This window comes from Drosophila mojavensis, unplaced genomic scaffold (genome assembly GCF_018153725.1).
Source record: "Drosophila mojavensis isolate 15081-1352.22 unplaced genomic scaffold, ASM1815372v1 contig_74, whole genome shotgun sequence".
Classification (NCBI taxonomy): domain Eukaryota; kingdom Metazoa; phylum Arthropoda; class Insecta; order Diptera; family Drosophilidae; genus Drosophila; species Drosophila mojavensis.
In genome coordinates this window covers 8,030,451-8,049,275 of record NW_025318899.1, presented here as the reverse complement: position 1 = coordinate 8,049,275, position 18,825 = coordinate 8,030,451, and the positions used below count along the sequence as shown (strand labels likewise).

The 18,825-nt window shown below is 43.4% G+C and overlaps 5 protein-coding genes across 6 annotated transcripts; 3 read left to right on the top strand and 2 right to left on the bottom strand.

The window, feature by feature from the left end:
- Positions 1–3,932: 3,932 nt before the first annotated feature.
- LOC6581763 (G protein alpha i subunit) lies at positions 3,933–10,544 on the top strand. Its single transcript, XM_002007449.4, has 5 exons — positions 3,933–4,488; positions 8,748–9,219; positions 9,282–9,376; positions 9,439–9,627; positions 9,691–10,544. Exons 1-5 carry the CDS (start codon positions 4,368–4,370, stop codon positions 9,879–9,881), a joined length of 1,068 nt encoding a protein of 355 aa, XP_002007485.1. The 5' UTR covers positions 3,933–4,367; the 3' UTR covers positions 9,882–10,544.
- Positions 10,545–10,744: 200 nt separating this feature from the next.
- On the top strand, positions 10,745–11,880 carry LOC6581762. Of its 2 annotated transcripts, none has more exons than XM_032730882.2 (2): positions 10,745–10,981; positions 11,037–11,880. In XM_032730882.2, the coding sequence occupies exons 1-2, from the start codon at positions 10,909–10,911 to the stop codon at positions 11,720–11,722; spliced, it is 759 nt and encodes a 252-aa protein (XP_032586773.1). In that variant the 5' UTR covers positions 10,745–10,908; the 3' UTR covers positions 11,723–11,880. The 2 variants fall into 2 exon arrangements, with proteins under 2 accessions (XP_032586773.1, XP_002007484.1); XM_002007448.4 differs by having other exon boundaries at positions 10,747–10,981; positions 11,052–11,880.
- Positions 11,845–13,876, bottom strand: LOC6581761 (putative serine protease K12H4.7). The gene is made up of 4 exons (XM_002007447.4): positions 12,872–13,876; positions 12,671–12,809; positions 12,141–12,612; positions 11,845–12,080 (listed from the first exon to the last, which is right to left on the bottom strand). Exons 1-4 carry the CDS (start codon positions 13,648–13,650, stop codon positions 11,947–11,949), a joined length of 1,524 nt encoding a protein of 507 aa, XP_002007483.1. The 5' UTR covers positions 13,651–13,876; the 3' UTR covers positions 11,845–11,946.
- A 293-nt stretch (positions 13,877–14,169) lies between these two features.
- LOC6581760 (cilia- and flagella-associated protein 52) lies at positions 14,170–16,933 on the top strand. Its single transcript, XM_002007446.4, has 5 exons — positions 14,170–14,694; positions 14,760–15,291; positions 15,363–15,535; positions 15,594–15,823; positions 15,882–16,933. The coding sequence occupies exons 1-5, from the start codon at positions 14,270–14,272 to the stop codon at positions 16,745–16,747; spliced, it is 2,226 nt and encodes a 741-aa protein (XP_002007482.1). The 5' UTR covers positions 14,170–14,269; the 3' UTR covers positions 16,748–16,933.
- On the bottom strand, positions 16,932–18,314 carry LOC6581759. The gene is made up of 3 exons (XM_002007445.4): positions 18,065–18,314; positions 17,731–18,009; positions 16,932–17,666 (listed from the first exon to the last, which is right to left on the bottom strand). Exons 1-3 carry the CDS (start codon positions 18,198–18,200, stop codon positions 16,987–16,989), a joined length of 1,095 nt encoding a protein of 364 aa, XP_002007481.2. The 5' UTR covers positions 18,201–18,314; the 3' UTR covers positions 16,932–16,986.
- Between the last annotated feature and the right edge of the window lie 511 nt (positions 18,315–18,825).

Sequence of the window (18,825 nt, the reverse complement as noted above, 5' to 3'; positions counted from 1 at the left end):
GCCAAACGAGGGGGAGAAGAAGGAGGGGCAGAAGAAGGAGGGCGATAAGAAAAATCCAAGCAAAAAATGAGCTGCATTTAAAATCACTGAACGGGACGAAAGATCTCTTTAAAAATGTCGAATGTTCTTATTTTTAGGAAACTGACCAAATGGCGGCGCCCAGGCACAACAATTCACATAATAGATCACAGATTATGCAGCAACATGAATCACTTGCATATATAGTTCACTGCTGGCTGGCGAGCACACGAAGATCATAAAACGCAGCGCTCTAGACATTATAAAGCCATAAAGCAACAAGTAAGATCCAAGCGAAAATAGCTGGCCAGGCCAGGGAACTAACGAAACAAGAAGAAAAAAGTATTATAACCATAAAGAGTGATAAAATAAAGACTGTGTAGTTCCATCGACATTTTATGACTTTGAGGCTGCTGCCCCTGTCAAAGTCTAGCAACGATCTCACAAATTCGATCCGAACTAGATCAGATATATACTAAAATGATTTGGCGCAAAATAGAGAAACCCAATTGGAAATGATTATTGCATAATTCGCTGGAAAACTGCATTCTATCAGCTGGCAGGTGCTTAAAAGCTCCCACGTAGCTCTCATCTCAGATCACTGCCATCCATGACAAAAATATTCAACTGGCTGCCGCTGCTACTGGAACGGGAATTCATAAATTTCACACCCAGACCCGAGACCCAAGATCCGAGACGCGAGACGCGAGACTCGAGAGCCAAAGCACCAGTTTTTATGGCAATTCAATTGCACTGCCACTGATATTTGTTTCCTGCTGCTACTGCAGCCCGGATTCCCTGCCCCATTCCCGGGCAGGTTGCAGCCGTATGGCCATGTACGATTCGGTTTTCCCTATGGCTAATGTAAACAATACCAAATCTCGACACGGGCCGCACTTGTGTCGACTGCCGACTCAACAGTCGAAATACGATTTTTTTTTTTTTTTTTAATTTTTCATCTGTACTTTTCCTTGGGTCTAGGAGCCAACCGATCGATCGGACTATGTGCGTACATATATGTGTGTGTGGGATTGTATACAGCACATTTTTGTCTTCTTAGGCTCTCTGTATTTTGGGTAATTATTACTTTTTCAATGTAAACAAATTGAATGCTGCTAATTTTAGTTAAATACTTGCACATATTTCTCAGTTTTACGATTTTGGACTCCCATTTTGCCGACCATTCAAATGAACAGTAAATTCTTTCCAACTGGAATGTCGCAATTATTTTCAGTATTTTTCTAGTACATAGAATATGCTAACTCTTTAATCTGGCATTCACAAGTTTTAGGTATTTATTTTCTGTAGTTGTCAGCCCATTGACTTGCTCGACGGCTTTGTAAAGTGCCGAAAATCAAAGCGATTGACGCAGTCGACGATCGACGGGCGGTCGAGCATCCATCTATCAAGAGAGTGTCTAAAGGCTGGCAACGGAGCCGCAGTTGAGTGTGGAGCACGCCCATAGCTAGCTTCCAGATACGAGATGAGCAGCCGCCGTGTGTCTGCTCAACCTTTCAACGCATAAAAAGCCGCCACGCAAAGTTTTCCAAAAGTGTCTGCGCGTTGTGTTCTTTTTCCTCTTTCAAATTATCGACGAAATTAATCTTAATCTTGAGTTTGCCCAGGCAATCTGGCAACACATGTGCTAAACGGTGTCTGCCCCGTGTGTGTGTGTGTGTGTGTGTGTGTGTGCGTAGAGGTGTGGGAGAGAGAGCAATACAACTACTCACACAGACACATGCACACATGTATACGCATGCTCATATCTATTTCAAGGCCTTGCCATCCTTTAACTGTTGTTGTTGCTTCTGCTTCTGCTGCTGATGTAGCTGTGGTTGTTGTTGTTGTTTGCTTTAGTTTCTGCTTTTGTGCGCACGCCGATTGAAGTTTGGCCGACGTTGACGTCGACGTTCGTCAAATTTGTTGGCATCAGCAAACGGTTTTTATTCAACAAGCAAATACAACAACAGCAACAAGAGCGCAACCACAGCTACTACAACAACAGCTATGATCACGATGATGCCGATGACGAGTAAGACAGCCGAGCAAGAAGAAGACGGCATGCGCTTTGCATGCGCCGCATTGCACTCGCGCGACGCGACGGCCAACCAATTGGACCACCCAAAGCGTTGAGCATCTGCACTCCTCGCACTCCTTCACCCGCCTATGGGCCCTAGCCCCTCTAACCGCATAATTCCATAATTCTCTAGCCTCCGTTGCCGCTTTAGTTTTTACGATAAATTACAACAGCAACATTGCTGCAATGCGGCTATCATTCATTCATGCGGGCATCCCAACTCCCCCGCAGCCGTCCTCAATCTTCGTGTAAACATGTGTAAATCATGACCCGTTGATGGCATCCACGTAGACAAAGCGCTGGGGCGCAGGGCACAGGGCGCAACATGTGACGTCCTCGTCGGCGTTGATGCTGCTGCAGCTTTTGCACTGCGACCCCAAAAGTTTTCCATATGTATGTAGATAAATGAGTTGTGAAAAGCTATTCCAGTTCACAGTTCCGCAACCTATCAATCCTTCCAGCATCAGTTCGATTATCAACAACTTTCACTCATATGCAAATAAATGACTTATCAAAAGCTGTTCCAGTTTGCTGCCCCGCAACCCAAGCCCATCAATGCTCATTCGACTTTCGAAAAGTACAAATGATATCCGAATGCAACTGCTACCATTTGGCGCTGCTGTTGGCCGCCAACGTAGATGACATTCCCATTCCATTTCAAATTCTCGTAATCGTATTGTCCCAAAAGGCTAAAGCAAATATTATTTATGCGCGTCTCTCTCACACACACTCTCTGTGTGTGCTGCTAGTTTGCCCTGAGAACTTTTTTCGGCTTGCGAACATACGGTTTGGAGGCAAACGCCGTGCACTTCCGAGGAGTCGAGAACAATTTTGTGTGCGTTCTGTTTGTTTATACTTAAAGCGTTATTTCAATAAACATATGCAAGGCAAAGGGCAAATTTTTGATATTGAAATTTTGGATACATTCTTAATAATGTGCACTTGAGCATCTAGTTCTAAAACAATTTCAACATATTATATTTTCAAATCAAGTAGTTTATGATAGTGCCAATCCTTCCTTTGCAACTATTTAATGTAATGAATTTATTTTATGTAAGATGGAAAATCGCGCCAAATTCTGTATTTGAATTTTGTGTTTTATAGCAATTAGCTATATGTAGGACTCACACTATAGTCTGGCAGCACTACAACAGAACACGGTGACGTCACACTTGCTCAACTTTAAAGTGTTGATCAGCTCTAAAAATGTTTTGTATTTTAACAGCACTGACAAACAGTGTTGCCAGGTTTTGAGACATAAAAATAGCAAAATCGTCTCTAAAAAATAGCTGAAAATAGCTAAACAAATTTTAAAATAGCTTACAAAATAGCTGAAACCTTTATGCATTATGCATTTACTTTAAATTTTATTTTTAAATGTTATTTAATAATGTTACAATTTGGTCCACATCCAAATCATCATCAGAATTATATTTTTGATTAACTGGAATCATTTTTAAATATTTGGAAGGCACGATATAATCATGGCAGCATTTGCCATTGCTGCGCAAGAAGAATTAGCGATGGTATAAATTCACAACTAGTGATGGTATAATTACGACAAAGTCGTGGTGGTAGTATCGCGCAGATCATTACGTACAATTTGGGACTTAATCGAAAAATGTTTTTCTTTTTTTTTTTTTGCTTTAAATACTAAAATCAAATTCAAAATATTCGTTTGTAAAATAGCTAAATTTATAGCTAATAGCATTTTCAAAATTTTCATAGCATTTAGGGTTCAAAAATAGCTAAAAATGCTATTAAATAGCTAATATGGCAACACTGCTGACAAACGCTGATCGTTTCCAGTGTGACCAGGTCATGCATACTGGTGGTGTTTTTTTAGTATGAGAGTGGGAACCGCAGTAGCAGTCAAAAAGTGATTCACGCTCGCGAACGCTAAGAGCAATTTTAACAAATAGAAAATTATTTCGCACTGCCGCCAGACTTACCATTAGAAAATTTAAATAATTTAATAAGGCCGCCGCCGCGAGTATTTTGGAAAGTGTAAAATCTACAGCCCGCTACGTTTGCGTCGGCTCAAACATTTACTGCGCGTGTGTACATGCGTGTGTATGTGTTTGTGTGAAAGGAGGAGGAGAAGCAACACACAAAAAAAAGTGTACAGACGACGCGCAGACGCAACGATCTGCAGTGGTTAATTAAAAGTACCGAAAAAACGGGAGTGAAAATTAATTAATTACAGGCGGAAATTTCGCCAAAAAGCTGATCACGAGTTGGTTAACAAGCAGTAAACAGCGATAATAACAAAATGGGTTGTGCCGTGAGTACAGCACGAGATAAAGAAGCCATCGAACGTTCCAAAAACATCGACCGGGCGCTCAGAGCCGAAGGAGAACGCGCCGCCTCTGAGGTTAAGCTGCTGCTTTTGGGTGCGTCTCTAACAACTTTCCAATATATAGTATATATTATATACACATACACCCATATATACGTACTAATTAAGACCTTAAGTTTTCGCCTAAAATTGCGACGCCATGCACAAATATTTGTGAGCTATTTTCAAGTGGGGTGGGTTTTTTTTCACAACTGGAAGCTAACGAAAACCGTTGTAATGCGGTCTTTTATTCTCTCGAATTTTTTGTCTCTCAAATTTTTGTTCGTGCGCAACTTGATACTCGTTCGATTCATCTTTGGCTATGGTCGCGCATTATGCAATGCACATGTCAATAATTCAATTGCGATAAGAAATTGAAAGTAAATTAAAACCAAATGTCTGCGGCGGCGGCTGTGGTTCCAACAAGTGGGACGCCTTAGCCTTCTCCTTCCATCTTGCCAATGGAAACATGTTTGTGCTGCGGTTCTTCTTACACATACACACACACACACTCGCATATATACACAAGTGAAGCATGCTTGTACAAACGTGTATGTGTGCATGTTTGTGTGTGTGTTGAGTGGCACTTGTTGTTGGTGAGAAATGTGCATTGAGGCGTTGCGACGCCATCGCTTCAACTTTGACCTCTGCATGTTGCGCTTGCGTAGTGAAATTGGATGCCGCATCGCGTTTTTGGCCTTCTGCAATTAAATTTCTATACAAACAGCGAGTCGAGAAATTATCTTGAGTGCGCGTTTTCATTCACTCAAAATGTTGCAAACAATGAAATGGGTTTTCCAGCTTTCCAACCAACATCAACAGCAACAACAACAACTAACACAACTGAAAAAAGTTGCACTTTATAGCATTTGCTAATGAAGCGGCGCTCCGTCCATTCATTCTTCGATGACTCAAAGGAGGCTGTTGATGGATGGGTGAGAGGATGGGCAGGGCGAGTCGGCATGCCAGTTAAATGATACATGAGATGAATTCACTGGTCAACAAAAAATCTGCTCTGACTGCTGCTAAAAGTTGACAGAAAAATGTAGTTTGTTCATAGAATTGCAGCTGTTCGTAAAAGTGACATCAACTATGTATTTTAGTGTAGTTTCTAGCAAGCAAAGGCAGGCAATGAGAAAAACACCTTGCACCAGTTGCTAACATTTGCGCTCGTATTTGTTTTATTGTTCATACATGTGTTATTGTACTTGTTGTTGTTGTTGTTGTTATTGTTTTGCTTCTGTTAGCATTATCTCTGCCTGGCTCTGCTGGCTGCTGCGCCTGCGCACGTTCATTATACCAACCGCATTCACCAAGAGCTCTCCCTCCCTCTCTCGCTCTCTTTGTCTCTTTCGCTTGCTCTATCGCGCAGGCCTAATTGGCTGGGGCAGCTGTTGTTGTTGTTGCTTGTACACTGACATTTAAAGTGGGGTGAACGATATTAGCGCAAATAAATGGCCCCCACATCAAATGCAGCTGTGTGTGTCTGCTTGTGTTTGGCTTATGCTCTGCTCCGCTTTATTCGTGTAGATTTAATAAAAAATTTTGCTATTGTTGCAGCCGCTGTCTGACCATTGCACCCTACTTTGTATCTGTATCTGCGAGCAGCCTCTCCAGTTGAATTATGGCACTTAATTTCATGTCGGTTTCACTCTCACTCTCGCCCAGTCTGCCACCCTTTGGAACGCTGCTCAATTTGGAAAGTGGAATTCAGAGCTTTCTTTGGCGATTTCCACTTCTAAATACTCTGTTTATTTTATGTTGATCAGTCTCTCTCTCACATTTCCCACATCAAGCCAAACAACCATAAAATAAATAAACATGCATTTAATACGTTCCATTAGCATGCCGAGCGACACATAAACAATATTCGACACTGACAGCAAGCGGAGAGCCCTCGGTAACCCAACACAAACTGTCAACACAAATAGCTTAATCAACAATTTTTAAGTATTTAATAAACACGCACAAACATACACATACTCTCGCACACTAGCACATTCATTCGTATTATCATCACACATACATATACATATACATATAATGTTTTTAATGTGCTGTTCTTATCGCCATAAATCGTTCGTCTTTCGGTGCCTTATCAATATTATCAATAAATGACCTTTGCGTCAGCTTTGCAACAGCCATTTTCAGCTAAATTAATGGCAAATGTAGATTTGATTTCCTTTCCTGTTTGCCCAGACGGTAGGTAGTTACATATGTGATTGGATCAAATTCCCCAGAAATAAATCATGGCGTGGTGCACTTCCTATGGCCAACTTCAGCGACGATTAAATGCCAACAGACTTATGTATATTTGTTTACTTCCAGTTCTTCTCTGCTCGCTCGCACGTCTGATTAACACATTTCTTTTCTCACTTTACTTATCAGAAAGTTCAGTCGCCAGCCGCTGGAGGCGCCAATAAAACTCGATAACGATTAGTCATGCGGTGAGCGCAAATGAGCGAAATGCTATGGAATGATTGATGTGAACTTTTCCTGTCCAAACGTGTGAGAGTGTGTGTGTGTGTGTGTGTTTGCTTGCCTTTAGTCACCGTCTATATGCATTTATTTATCTAATTGCACAGGAACTGCAATCATGAAATAGCATAGAATTGAATATTGACACGCCCCAAAAAGAGGCTCCACCGCATGCATATACAAACATATGGGCGTGTGGTAGTGAAGTTAATTTGAATACCGCTGATTATCATGATGGGCGATGCTGATGATGATTATGGAGTTTTTCGAGTGGCGCTCTCCCTCTCTTTGTACGCACCGCCTTGCGAGTTCTACGCTCTTCTCTTGCTGTCTTCTTTCGTCGCGTCGAGCGCTTATTATGGCACAGCTAACGGTGCATTGATAAATGAATACATGATTTATCATAGTGTGCGTGCATTTCTTCATGTTATTGTTGTTATTATTAAATTGACCTTTTTTCGCCATTATTGCGAACTGCCTCTATCTCTCTTTCCCTCTCTCTCTTGCTAATGCGCTTTGTTTTATTATTCGGTGGCACGATACAAATTTTGAATATTTGTTAATCAGCCATTAAAGCCAAGTTGACCGTCTTTTAAGCCATTACTTATTATAACGACATAATTTTCATTGCCTAAATTAGTATGCATTGTTAGCTATGATTTTAACAATCATAAACATATATAGATATATGTATGTATGTACGTGCCTAAGCGCATATAGTATATACTATGTATATGCGATCGGGCGGTACTTTAGCTTTGCTGCAAAAGTGAAAGTACTAAAGTCGAGCTCTCGCAATTACCTAATCAAGTTGACTACCTTCCCGCGTTTCCTCCAAAGCTCTGTCTGGCTGGGAATGGACCCAACCACACAAAACCCTATGCAGCAATAATAAAAAACTATCGAATGTTGCAAAAAACAAACAGAGAAACACAAAATAATAATAATAATGTTGCCATAATGCGCCTTTGTTGCAATCGTGGACATCGTATATTGCTTTACAACGTCAAATTTACTAAGACCGGTAGCTGGCAAAAATCATGTCTGCGATAAAAATATGAATTTTGTTCAACTCTTTTTAGTTGCAGTTGGGGGAAACTAGAAAACACGTAACATCAGTTTTTCTTATCTATTGGACTGCCTCAAATAAGCTTCTTCATTTGTTTACTCTGTGCATTTATGCGTCTTGCTCAACTCATGCATTGTATATTTTGTACACTAATAAAAAGCTTGGCATTTATTTATGTTTTCAAGGTATGTTTAAACTTCTTTTGAATTTTGAGAAATCGAAGTTCAACGAACCGCATAGGATTGGCCAGTGGGCAAATAAACAGCAAACAAACATGATAAATGATATACAGAGTGAGCATTTATTAAGTATATAGAAGCACGTAATATACGTAATATATTGGCCTAGAAAAGAGATTTACATACTTCAAACACCTCCAAATATTCGCATATTTACAAGCTATTTTCTTGATATTACTTGCGGTATATAGCTATGCCAGCTCAATTACTGCCGATATTACATGACCAACATGAACGCAATTGAGCACGCTCGTACGGCTCGGCGCGGCAGCTAGCTTTTTGGCCTCTTGAACCCAAAGACAATTGAACAATTTGTAGCATCCATTCATTCATGTATGGCCGCCCGCTTCCTGCCCCCTCGCGTGTATATATATTGTTAGCTTCATTCATTCATTCATCGGCGCTTTTTACGCATGACACAGTCACAGAGGAGCTCCAATTGTTTGCTGATTGGCAGGTCACGCCCATATGGTTGAGCCAACATCCGTTCCACAATTTTCACATTTGTAATTCTGGTTGCATTTGCAGGCGCCGGCGAATCGGGCAAATCGACAATAGTCAAACAGATGAAGATCATCCACGAGACGGGCTACTCGCAGGAGGAGTGCGAGGAGTACCGACGCGTCGTCTACAGCAACACCGTACAGAGTTTGATGGTCATAATACGCGCGATGGGCCGGCTAAAGATCGAATTTGCGGATCCTGCAAAAACAGACATTGCGCGCCAGTTCTTTACACACGCCTCGGCCGCCGACGAGGGCATCCTGCTGCCGGAGATCGTGCTGCTGATGAAGAAGCTTTGGTCGGACGCTGGTGTGCAGCAATCGTTTGCACGCTCGCGCGAATATCAGCTGAACGACTCGGCTGGCTACTATCTGAACTCACTGGACCGCATCGCGCAGCCCAACTACATACCCACACAGCAGGATGTGCTGCGAACACGTGTGAAGACCACAGGAATCATTGAGACGCATTTCACTTGCAAACAGCTGCACTTTAAGTAAGGCGAAAGAATTCATTAAGAATCGTGATGGAAATTATTAATTTGATATTATTTTGCAGACTTTTCGATGTGGGCGGACAGCGTTCGGAGCGCAAGAAGTGGATTCATTGCTTTGAGGGCGTGACAGCTATTATCTTTTGTGTGGCACTCTCTGGTGAGAATGGGAAATTCTTCATTAATAAATAGAATATACTAATCTCTATCATTTCGTTACAGGCTACGACTTGGTTCTGGCTGAGGATGAGGAAATGAATCGCATGATTGAATCACTGAAGCTCTTCGATTCCATATGTAATTCCAAATGGTTTGTGGAAACATCCATTATATTATTCTTGAACAAAAAGGATTTGTTTGAGGAGAAGATTAAACGATCTCCCCTAACGATATGTTTCCCAGAATACACTGGTAAGGCAACAATGGAAATCAAATTGAAACTATATTAATATTTATATTCTCTCTCTATGACAGGTTCCAATACGTTCGAGGAGGCCGCCAACTATATTCGCATGAAGTTTGAAAATCTCAACAAACGAAAAGACCAAAAAGAAATATATACGCATTTAACCTGCGCCACAGATACAAACAACGTGAAATTTGTATTCGATGCAGTCACCGATGTCATCATCAAGAACAATCTGAAGCAAATCGGTCTTTTCTAATGGGAGGAGAGGGAGCAGCTTATGCGATTAAAGTGCGTCTTAGTATTAAAGGAAAACGCGCAAACATTTCCATTACATTATAATTAATTAACTATAAACATAAAACCACATATTTGTAATCTGTATTTTATGTATATACTCATATGTATATGCTTTCAATACGAATACGCTTTACAAGCTCTTGAGTTATATTTACTTACATATATATTTAAAACCGATTTTTGTTGCCAGTAGTCGCGGAACAAATAACCAACTGCAATTAATTAAGTTAACCGTTAAAAATGCTATAAGTGAACTAATTAAAATACGTATCTACTGTATGTATGTAATTTAACACAGTGTAAAGTAGACGCCAGGAGCTTGGTAAAGATGGCTGTCCAGATGTGTAGCCCACAGATGTGGCCAGCTACCTTTGCGCTTAGTTAAGATTTAAGTAATTTAATAATGTGACAAATTTGCATGGCGTAAAAGAGGTGAACTTTCCAACATTTGTTTACTTAATCTTTTACGCGCTGCATTTTCGGCACGTTTTCCAATACTGTCATGAATTTGCCAAGAGCTTAGCGCACTAAAAAACAAAAACAAAATAATAATTAAATAACGAAGAGTGTGCGTGGGCCTAATTTTTATATGCCCTCTACATGTAACTAGAAATTTTACTAATTAGAAATTTACTAATTAATTAGTAATAGCCTAAATAAAGACAAAGCTAAAAAAAAAAAACACATACACACACACAATTTTCCAATAATTGCAATTCAATAGGGCAGTATACGAGCATCAGTTTAAAGCCATCTGCAGCTAAGGATCGTTGTGCAACACTGTTCAACACTACTGTGTGGTGAGTTTAAGTCGGCGACAGAGAAGTGCCTTCTTTTCCTGTCAGCTTTCGTGCAAGTAGGTTGAGTTAATTTTTGTTTGACAAAATCGTACATTTGTAAAATATTCAGGTAGTTCAAATAGCTCTGTTTAATATTGTGTAGGACATTAATAAATAAAAATCGAAGCAGAGGTTTAGTAATTCAATATGCTGCGCGCAGTTATTTCGATCAGCCAGCGTGGAAAGCTTCCACTAACACTGCTTTCGGCCCAGGGAATTGGTAAGTTGTTCTTTCACAAATCGTGCATTGAACCTGAACGATTTAAAATTTAAAGATTTCCCAATCGCAGCCCAGAACAAGCTACGCTTTTCCAACGCATACTGCCGACCTCTTGTTCGCTTCTATGCTAGCGATGATTCGAAGATCAAGGGATCCCTTCGCGGCGGCCCAACTGGCATAATTGGTAACATGGATCAGTCTGCCAGTATGGGCAATGTAGGTGGCGGTGACTCGTTTCCGCAGGCGCAGCCAGCTGCCTTGGGCGGTGACCCCATACGCGACTATGGCAAGGCAACTAGTAAGCGGGCTGCGGTCACCTCCCAATTGCAGGCCGCCACACACATCATTACAGAGAGTGAAAAACATGGAAGAGATGAATCCAAATCGTCATCATCGTCGCAGTCATCGACCTGTTCGCCCATGTCGGGGGAGGAATCGAACAAAGTGGTTGGCCAGTCTAAATCAAGTGGACCGTCGGATCCTGAACGTTCTGGATCGGGCTCTGGGAATAAAATGGTCGATGATGCCATTAAGAACTTGCAGGATGCGGCCGCTAATTTGCCCAGCAAGGAGCAGGTGGAGAAGTTCGTCTTTCGGACGTTGGCATTCATCTATGACCTTCTCTTCTTGACTGCCAATTGGACCATCCGCTTCGTCGATGAGAAGGTAGTACAGAATAAGACGGTCAGGCTCTACTGGAAGAAATTCCACGAGAAAATGGAGGAGGCCAAGAAGGATTAGGCACAGCAATCAAATTCAGATGGAAGTGAAGCATGATATAATGTATATATAAACCTCAATCCATATATATATATATATGTCATGTACGGCATACGCAAAACATTAAACAAAGCTAATAAATCTCAAATTTCATGACACATGCGCCATGTGTAAGTGTATTTGTGGTATATTTATTGCTTTTGCTTTTGCTTTGTTCGCACAATTGATATTTGGTTGCTCTGAATTCAGGTGAAGCTAGCGAAGCTGGCATAGCCGTCCAATAGTTTGGCCAAATATTTAAGTATCTTATTGCGCGCCTCCTTCAGCTGCGGCGGATCGCAATTGGCCGGCTCGTACATGTTGGCGCAATGTGCGGTGCCTGCAAAAATATTCAATTGGTTATGAAATGACATCCAGTCAAGCGAAATCGACTCCTCACCTTCGATGTAGATTGCGGGCGTGTTTGAATTGGTGGAGACGTAGAGGCCGAGTGCATGCCATGGATCGATGGAGCCGTGCACGTAAAGCACATTTGTTGTCCCTGGCTTAAGTGCGCCGTAGTACTTGTTCGTCTGGGCCACAGCCTGTTCCAGAAACTTGCCATTCATGCGATCCGAGAAGATGTCCATGCACTGGCGTATGAAAAAGTCGATGCCAAAACGATCACCGAAAGTGTCCGACTTGTTCTCAGAGGTCTGATAGAAGCCAAACTCAGTGCAGGTCTGGTACGTCCATTGGCGCATGCCTTTGGCCACCTCAGAGTCCCACGACACGTTCTTCATTTCAGCTATCATCTTGTCGTACTTGTAGTCCAGGCACTTGGTCTTCGACTGCTTCAGCAGCAGATCGTTAACAGCGCCCAAACGAGTGACTGGCGGTCCCATTGTCGTGTTCAGCATCACGTCGCAGATCTGTAAGCAAGAGGAAGGTCTGCTAGAAGGTGCATTGGCTTTAGTAAGTGGCATCTACCTGATCGATGGTTATCTTGGCATGCGGGCTATTGTCCTTGTTGTACTGCACCACGCCAGCGAAATTGCTAGCAATGTTCTCAAATAGATTCGCAATGTCCAATTTATTCTCAATTGAGTCTTTAAGGGGCGTGCACGTTCTAATAATAAAATGAATGCATATACATATATATATAATATAATGTAGCAATTGGTTTCGTACTTGAATTTCTCGTCCAGATTGCGCTGGCCTATCATGTGCTTGAGCAGAATCTCCACCTGTGCGAAGCCACGTGACACAGCCTCCACGCACTCCGGCTTGTAGCTGGCCAGCGATGCCTTTACCACTTCGAAGTATTGGGTGAAATCCACTTGGGCCAGCAGTGGACCACTGGAGCTAATGGCGCCATCAATCAAATGAGGATACTTCTCGCGTGCCCAAGCAGCCAGTGAACCGGGATAAGAGCCACCAAAGGCAATCCATTTCTGAGAGTCCGCCATGTTGTATTGGCGCTTCATGGCCGATACAAAGTTACCCAAGTCGGCCAGCGCCTGCTCCGAGCTAAGGTAAGCCAGGTTGCTGTTAGACAGATCACTAGTCGGATGGCTCTTGCCATAGAAACGATGCTCCAGTTGAATGCACAGCGCGCCGAAGTGCTCGGCATAGTGGATCCAAGCACCCTCACGCATCCAGTTCTTCGTGGCCTCCCCTTCGCCGCCAATCATCAGAAACACCGGAGCCTGACTGTCATTCCTGTAGAAGGCATCGTTCACAAAGTAACGCTGCTGCCATGTGCGCGTGTCGTCTGGCTTAAAGTGATTCAAACGCTGCTCGAACCACAAATCCTCTACATCCAAAGATCGCTGCAAGGTGGGCATTGAGCTTGGCTGCCCCAAAAAGCCATTCATATGACGGCCGTTTCGGAAACCCAAGCTGCTGGACTGCGCAATTAAGCAGACGAGCACCACCAGAGGCAGACATAATCCCTTGGGATGTAGCATATTTCAGCTTTATCACAACTGCTGCGGTCTTTGGCTTTTGCTGTTGATTTTACTATTGTTGCTGCTGCTGCTGTTGTTGTTATTATTGTTGAGTTCAGGTCAAGTGAGCTGTTATTTGATTAGCACAACCGCCGTTTGCTCGACTAACTGTAAAAATGGCACAGGAATGCAACTTATATAGTTCTATTTGCCATACGTATGTATGTGTGTGTTGTATATAGACACCCATACATATATGCGTACCGATTTCTTTATGCTTTGTTATTTTGCCGGCTGTGATTTGGCGTTGCCACATAGTTGCAAACATTGCGTTCACTGTTTACTTATTTTGTGCTAGAGATTAATTATTCTACTTTTTATAGGTAACATCTGGCTGCTGCTGGCAGAGGTATTGGAATATTGGCATAATAGCTTTTCTGGAAAATCATTTTAAAAGTACACAAATGATTGGCACGACGCTGCCACCTTGTTTGAAAACGGCTCCCAGGCAACGGTTGCTTAATTTTCAAACAAAAAATAAGCAGTTGCTGTGCATATTGTCAGTGGCAGGTCGATGTAGCCAGTCCAACAAGCCAGAACGTAGAACAGCATAATTTAAATATATATTTTGTGTACGATAATGGCTAACCCAATAAAAGAATGTAAGCAGCTTAAGCCACTAGCAATTTTCGGCATCAATGGCAAAGTGGAGAATGGAGTGCGTCAGCATCCCGTTACCCGGGCTGCAATCTTTCCATTGGGTAACAAAATAGCCATTGCCGACTTCGCTAAGAACACACAAGAGTTTGTTGCCGGGCACACAAACAGCATATCCTGCCTGGATGTCAGCAAGAGCGGCAAGTACATCGCCTCCGGTCAGATCAACCATATGGGCTTCCGTGGCTATGTCATCGTATGGGACTATGAGTCACGCAAGGAGATTGGACGTCATGATTTGCACAAAGTGAAGGTGCAGGCCATTTGCTTTACGGCCGAGGAACGCTTTGTTATATCCATTGGCGGCAAGGATGACGGCTCCGTAATTGTGTTTGATGTGCAGACATTGTAATTATTGCAAACTGCCTCCAATCTCTTCCAGTTGATGAACTGATTCTCTTCTCCACTTGCAGCTCGCCCATTTGTCGCCAGGCTGCCTCGCGTGCTATCTCAGGCAATGCCCTGACCATCCGTCCGATGCATAACAATCCGTATTTCTTTCTCACTGCTGGCGATCGCCATCTGCGCCTGTGGAGCATTGTGCGCGAGCAGAAGAAGCTCTATGTGCAGGACGTCCATTTGGCCAGCAAAACTCGCACGTTCTACTGTGCTCGCATCGATAAAAAGGATGAGTTCGCGTATCTGGGCACTGGCACTGGCGACATCATTAAGATCGTACTCAACTGCTGCGACAGGGACAATGTGACCCGGCCCGGCTCGACAAGCGGCATTCTAGGTGCCTTCGGCACACACAATCCACGCAAGCCCACGGGGCGCGACTGCAATCGCTATGTGAATGGCGTGCGTGCCCTCTATGTGCTGGAGGGAGGACGTCTGCTGATTGGCGCTGGCGATGGTGAGGTGCAACTGGTCGAGGAGCGTACCGAGGTGCCATTGATAAACTTCCGAGATTATCCGGAACCCACTTGGCCCTACTTGCGCGTGGTAAGCCCCACATTTGAGCTTGCTGCAGTTATGTTCCTTTTAAGCTTCTTCTTCTCCTTCTCCTCGTTAAGGTTAAGCGAACTCGCGTCTCGGGTCGCATCTCGTCCTTTGTGCGCAGCACTCCAGAGAAATTCTACATCTGCACCGACACCAATGAAATTTACATGCTGAACATAAACTCCTGGATTTTGAAGCTGCTGCGCACCTGCCATGCCAAGGCAGTCTACTTCATAACATTTCCCAAGTAGGTCCAGCCACAGTGCCTCCCGTCATGTTTGTCTCCTCATTCCCAACTATTGCAGAAACTATGCAGCTGTTTTTGCCACCGCTGGCCACGAGAGCATTCGCATCTGGTCCTCCAATCGCAAGCAGGAGCTGCTGCGCATCATGGTGTACAATTTCAACTGTGCCGCGGTTCGCTTCGCCCACGACGGAACCAGCATTGTGTCCGTATGGAACGACGGCATTATTCGCGCCTTTACCCCCATAACAGGGCGTCTCATCTATGCTATACCCAATGCTCACAACAAGGGTGAATTTTGATTCTTAAATTGTAATCCATTTAGCATTTAAACTGTATATTCTCTTAGGCTGCAGTGCGTTGGCCATTGCATCAACGGGTCGCTTTATCGTCACGGGCGGTATCGAGGGCCAGGTGCGCGTGTGGAAGATCGAACCGTATCGTCAGAATTTAGTGGGCGTGCTGAAGGATCATTCGGGTCCCATCACCTCGCTGGACATCAACTATCTGGACACGGAAGTAATTTCCGCTTGCACTGACGGCTCCTGCGTCATTTGGGACATCAATCGCATGACCCGCAAGCAGGTGGTTACTGCCAACACGCAGTTCATGTCGGTGCTCTATTTCCCCACTGGAGTGCAGATACTCACCTGCGGCTCCGATGGCCGAATCATCTATTGGATGGTCTACAACGGCGCACTAATACGCGAACTAGCCGCCTCGAAGAAATCGTCGGTGAACTGTCTCTCCATGAATGCCACAGGCGACTATTTCGTTAGCGTTGGCAGCGATCTGCAGGTGAAGCTGTGGGACTATAACAGCGGCGATGTGGTCGGTATTGGCTCGGAGCATGCTTCGTCTGTAATTAGCGCTGCGTACAGTCCATGTGGCAAGACTTTCGTTACAGGCAGCACGGATGGGTCACTGATCATTTGGGAAGTGCCCGAGGAACATTGGGGCAGTCCCAATCCACCGGACGGTCCCAGCTACCAGCTGCCCAAGCCCCAGCCGAAGGGCAAACCAGCTGTCCAGTCGCGTGTCGACTCGGGCACTCGCTTGAAGCCAGCTCCGGGCGAGAATATCAATGGGCTGCTGAAAGCAACGCCCAAGGACGACATCTGCTGTGTCGAGTGCCCACCGTGCGCCAAGAAGGAAGGCAAGGCCGCCGACGCCTTTGCCGAGTGCAAGATTGTGCCGGACGTAAGAAAATGTTAAGATGTTCAATTTCCCACTTCTACATTTTTATTAGCATAGACTAATAAAAAAGAGCATTTAAGAAAAAAATCACACAAACCCTATTTAGCTGTAGTTAAAAATATTTAATGAATATTTTAGATTTAGTAATTTCAATGTAGATCTCATTCGAATAAAAACAATAAAAGGAGCATGTTCCCAAACGTATTTTATCACACCAAAATTTTATTATGCTTCGACGCCAGCTGCTTCAGGACTATTTAGATTGAATTCGTTGAATTGAAGTCTTCTTGGGGATCAGATTCCTCAGGCTCATCCTTGAACTCGTAGTTCATCTCCTTGGCTGCTTTGGCAGCAGCTTTTTCTTCGGCCTCTAGTCGTTTGCGCTCCTTTTCACTGAAGGCCAACTGTTGCTTGCGGTCCTTCTCAGCCTCGGCCTCTAGTCGCTTGCGCTCCTTGGCAGCTTCGGCCTCTAGTCGCTTAAGCTCCTTGGCCTCCTCTGCTTGTTGTTTTTTCTCTTCTTTCAAGGCCTGCTCCAGCTGTTTTTTGGCTTCCTTGTCGGCTGCTGCCTGTCGCTTCTTAGCTTCGGCCTCCCGATTCTTATTGTGCTTTTGCCAGGTCTTATTCAGCTTTCCAAACTCTTTCAGGCGTTCCTCCCTCTCCTTGTCCGTCTCGGGTGTCTTGCCAATGGCCTCTACATCGATCTCATCCTCATAGCCATCCGGCAAAGGATTCACGTCAGGATTGTGGAAGCGACTCCTCAGCCCGTCGCCGAAGTAGAATGGCTTTGTGCGCACATACATGTGTCCCCACTTTTTAAATTCGGGCCGCTCATGCTCATGATGTCCGGTTAGGACAAGGACTGACAGTATGGCTATCAATGGTAGTGCACACATCAAGGTGATCCTCTGCCACATTTTCGCATGGCCCTCGCACGGTGCTAGATGACATAAGGAATGTTCGCTTAAATTAATGTTGAAATAATACTATGCTGATTGCCTTACGTGGTGTGGGGCACGGCTTGCACGGACACTTTGGGGCTGAAGCTGCTTGGGCGTGAGCGCACGGAGCTTTGCCTTTCCCCTCAGCTTTACCCTTCTCTTTTGACGTTTCACTTGCCTTCTCACGTTTTTCGATTAACTTTTCGCAAAGTTTCTGATCGGCATTTTTTTGTTCTTCCTCTGAGCCGCCCTGCTTCTTTTTTTGGCACTTGGCTCCGCCACTAATTTTAGTGTGATCCGTTTCTTTCTTGCTGCCTCCTTCTTTGCACCCTCCTTCCTTAGCTACAACGTTAAGAGTTCGGTACCGCATACTTTTAACATGAAATTATTTCCTTACCTCCTTTTTTGTCTTTATCGCCACCTTCTGGCTTTTTAGATTTACAGGACATGTAACGAAAATTTGCATTGGTTACTGATGGAATCCTTTGGAATCTCAGCCGAGACCATTTTACAATACTTAATAACTGAAGCATGGCTTTTAGGGAAGAAGCAGACCTCAAAAATTTTCTGGAGACTAAAATTTAAATATCCTACTGATTTTTTTTTTTTGGATAAATACATATATTCATTAAAACCTAACTTCCAAGCCAACTGTAACAATTTTATTCATTTTAATTCGTTTTCAAAAGAGTGCGCCAACAGTCTCATTAATGCAAGCGTTATCGATTGTTCTTTGTCAACAACTGTGCTGTTAGCTGACCACTATTAACAGAATTATGTTAACGCTTACATTGGACTATCAAGAATGAAATTTAACAGCAACTGTTATTTGTAGAGATTAAGATTTATTTAATTCCACAGAACAATGCCAATATGGGGTATACTTGGTTAAGCACAAATACTAAAGGCTCATATATTCTACTCTTTAACTCACATACATTTCAAATTGATTAGGCGTGACCGAAGTGAAAAGTTAGTATGCGATAAGTTCGACTTTTATTGCCTAACATACAAGTGCATGTGGGAATTAACAAATAAAACATATGTATAACATTTGGTAGAAGTGGTGGGTTTCAAACCATTTAAACAGAGTAATGGGTGTCTGACAGTTCACCAACAACTTAGAGCACTTCTGCCTTTTTACAGTCTGATTGGACT

What these genes read in the sequence shown, in the direction of transcription:
- LOC6581762 (XM_032730882.2), top strand. Translation starts at nt 10,909, where the DNA reads ATGCTGCGCGCAGTTATTTCGATCAGCCAGCGTGGAAAGCTTCCACTA. An exon ending in GCTTTCGGCCCAGGGAATTG is followed by an intron (nt 10,982 to 11,036) that starts GTAAGTTGTTCT and finishes TAAAATTTAAAG; the next exon opens with ATTTCCCAATCGCAGCCCAG.
- LOC6581763 (XM_002007449.4), top strand. Translation starts at nt 4,368, where the DNA reads ATGGGTTGTGCCGTGAGTACAGCACGAGATAAAGAAGCCATCGAACGT. An exon ending in TGCAAACAGCTGCACTTTAA is followed by an intron (nt 9,220 to 9,281) that starts GTAAGGCGAAAG and finishes ATTATTTTGCAG; the next exon opens with ACTTTTCGATGTGGGCGGAC. An exon ending in ATGTTTCCCAGAATACACTG is followed by an intron (nt 9,628 to 9,690) that starts GTAAGGCAACAA and finishes TCTCTATGACAG; the next exon opens with GTTCCAATACGTTCGAGGAG.
- LOC6581759 (XM_002007445.4), bottom strand. Translation starts at nt 18,200, where the DNA reads ATGCTTCAGTTATTAAGTATTGTAAAATGGTCTCGGCTGAGATTCCAA. An exon ending in CGATAAAGACAAAAAAGGAG is followed by an intron (nt 18,010 to 18,064) that starts GTAAGGAAATAA and finishes TTAACGTTGTAG; the next exon opens with CTAAGGAAGGAGGGTGCAAA. An exon ending in CAAGCCGTGCCCCACACCAC is followed by an intron (nt 17,667 to 17,730) that starts GTAAGGCAATCA and finishes TATGTCATCTAG; the next exon opens with CACCGTGCGAGGGCCATGCG.
- LOC6581761 (XM_002007447.4), bottom strand. Translation starts at nt 13,650, where the DNA reads ATGCTACATCCCAAGGGATTATGTCTGCCTCTGGTGGTGCTCGTCTGC. An exon ending in AATCTGGACGAGAAATTCAA is followed by an intron (nt 12,810 to 12,871) that starts GTACGAAACCAA and finishes TTTTATTATTAG; the next exon opens with AACGTGCACGCCCCTTAAAG. An exon ending in CCAAGATAACCATCGATCAG is followed by an intron (nt 12,613 to 12,670) that starts GTAGATGCCACT and finishes TCTTGCTTACAG; the next exon opens with ATCTGCGACGTGATGCTGAA.
- LOC6581760 (XM_002007446.4), top strand. Translation starts at nt 14,270, where the DNA reads ATGGCTAACCCAATAAAAGAATGTAAGCAGCTTAAGCCACTAGCAATT. An exon ending in CTTGGCCCTACTTGCGCGTG is followed by an intron (nt 15,292 to 15,362) that starts GTAAGCCCCACA and finishes CTCCTCGTTAAG; the next exon opens with GTTAAGCGAACTCGCGTCTC. An exon ending in TACTTCATAACATTTCCCAA is followed by an intron (nt 15,536 to 15,593) that starts GTAGGTCCAGCC and finishes CAACTATTGCAG; the next exon opens with AAACTATGCAGCTGTTTTTG.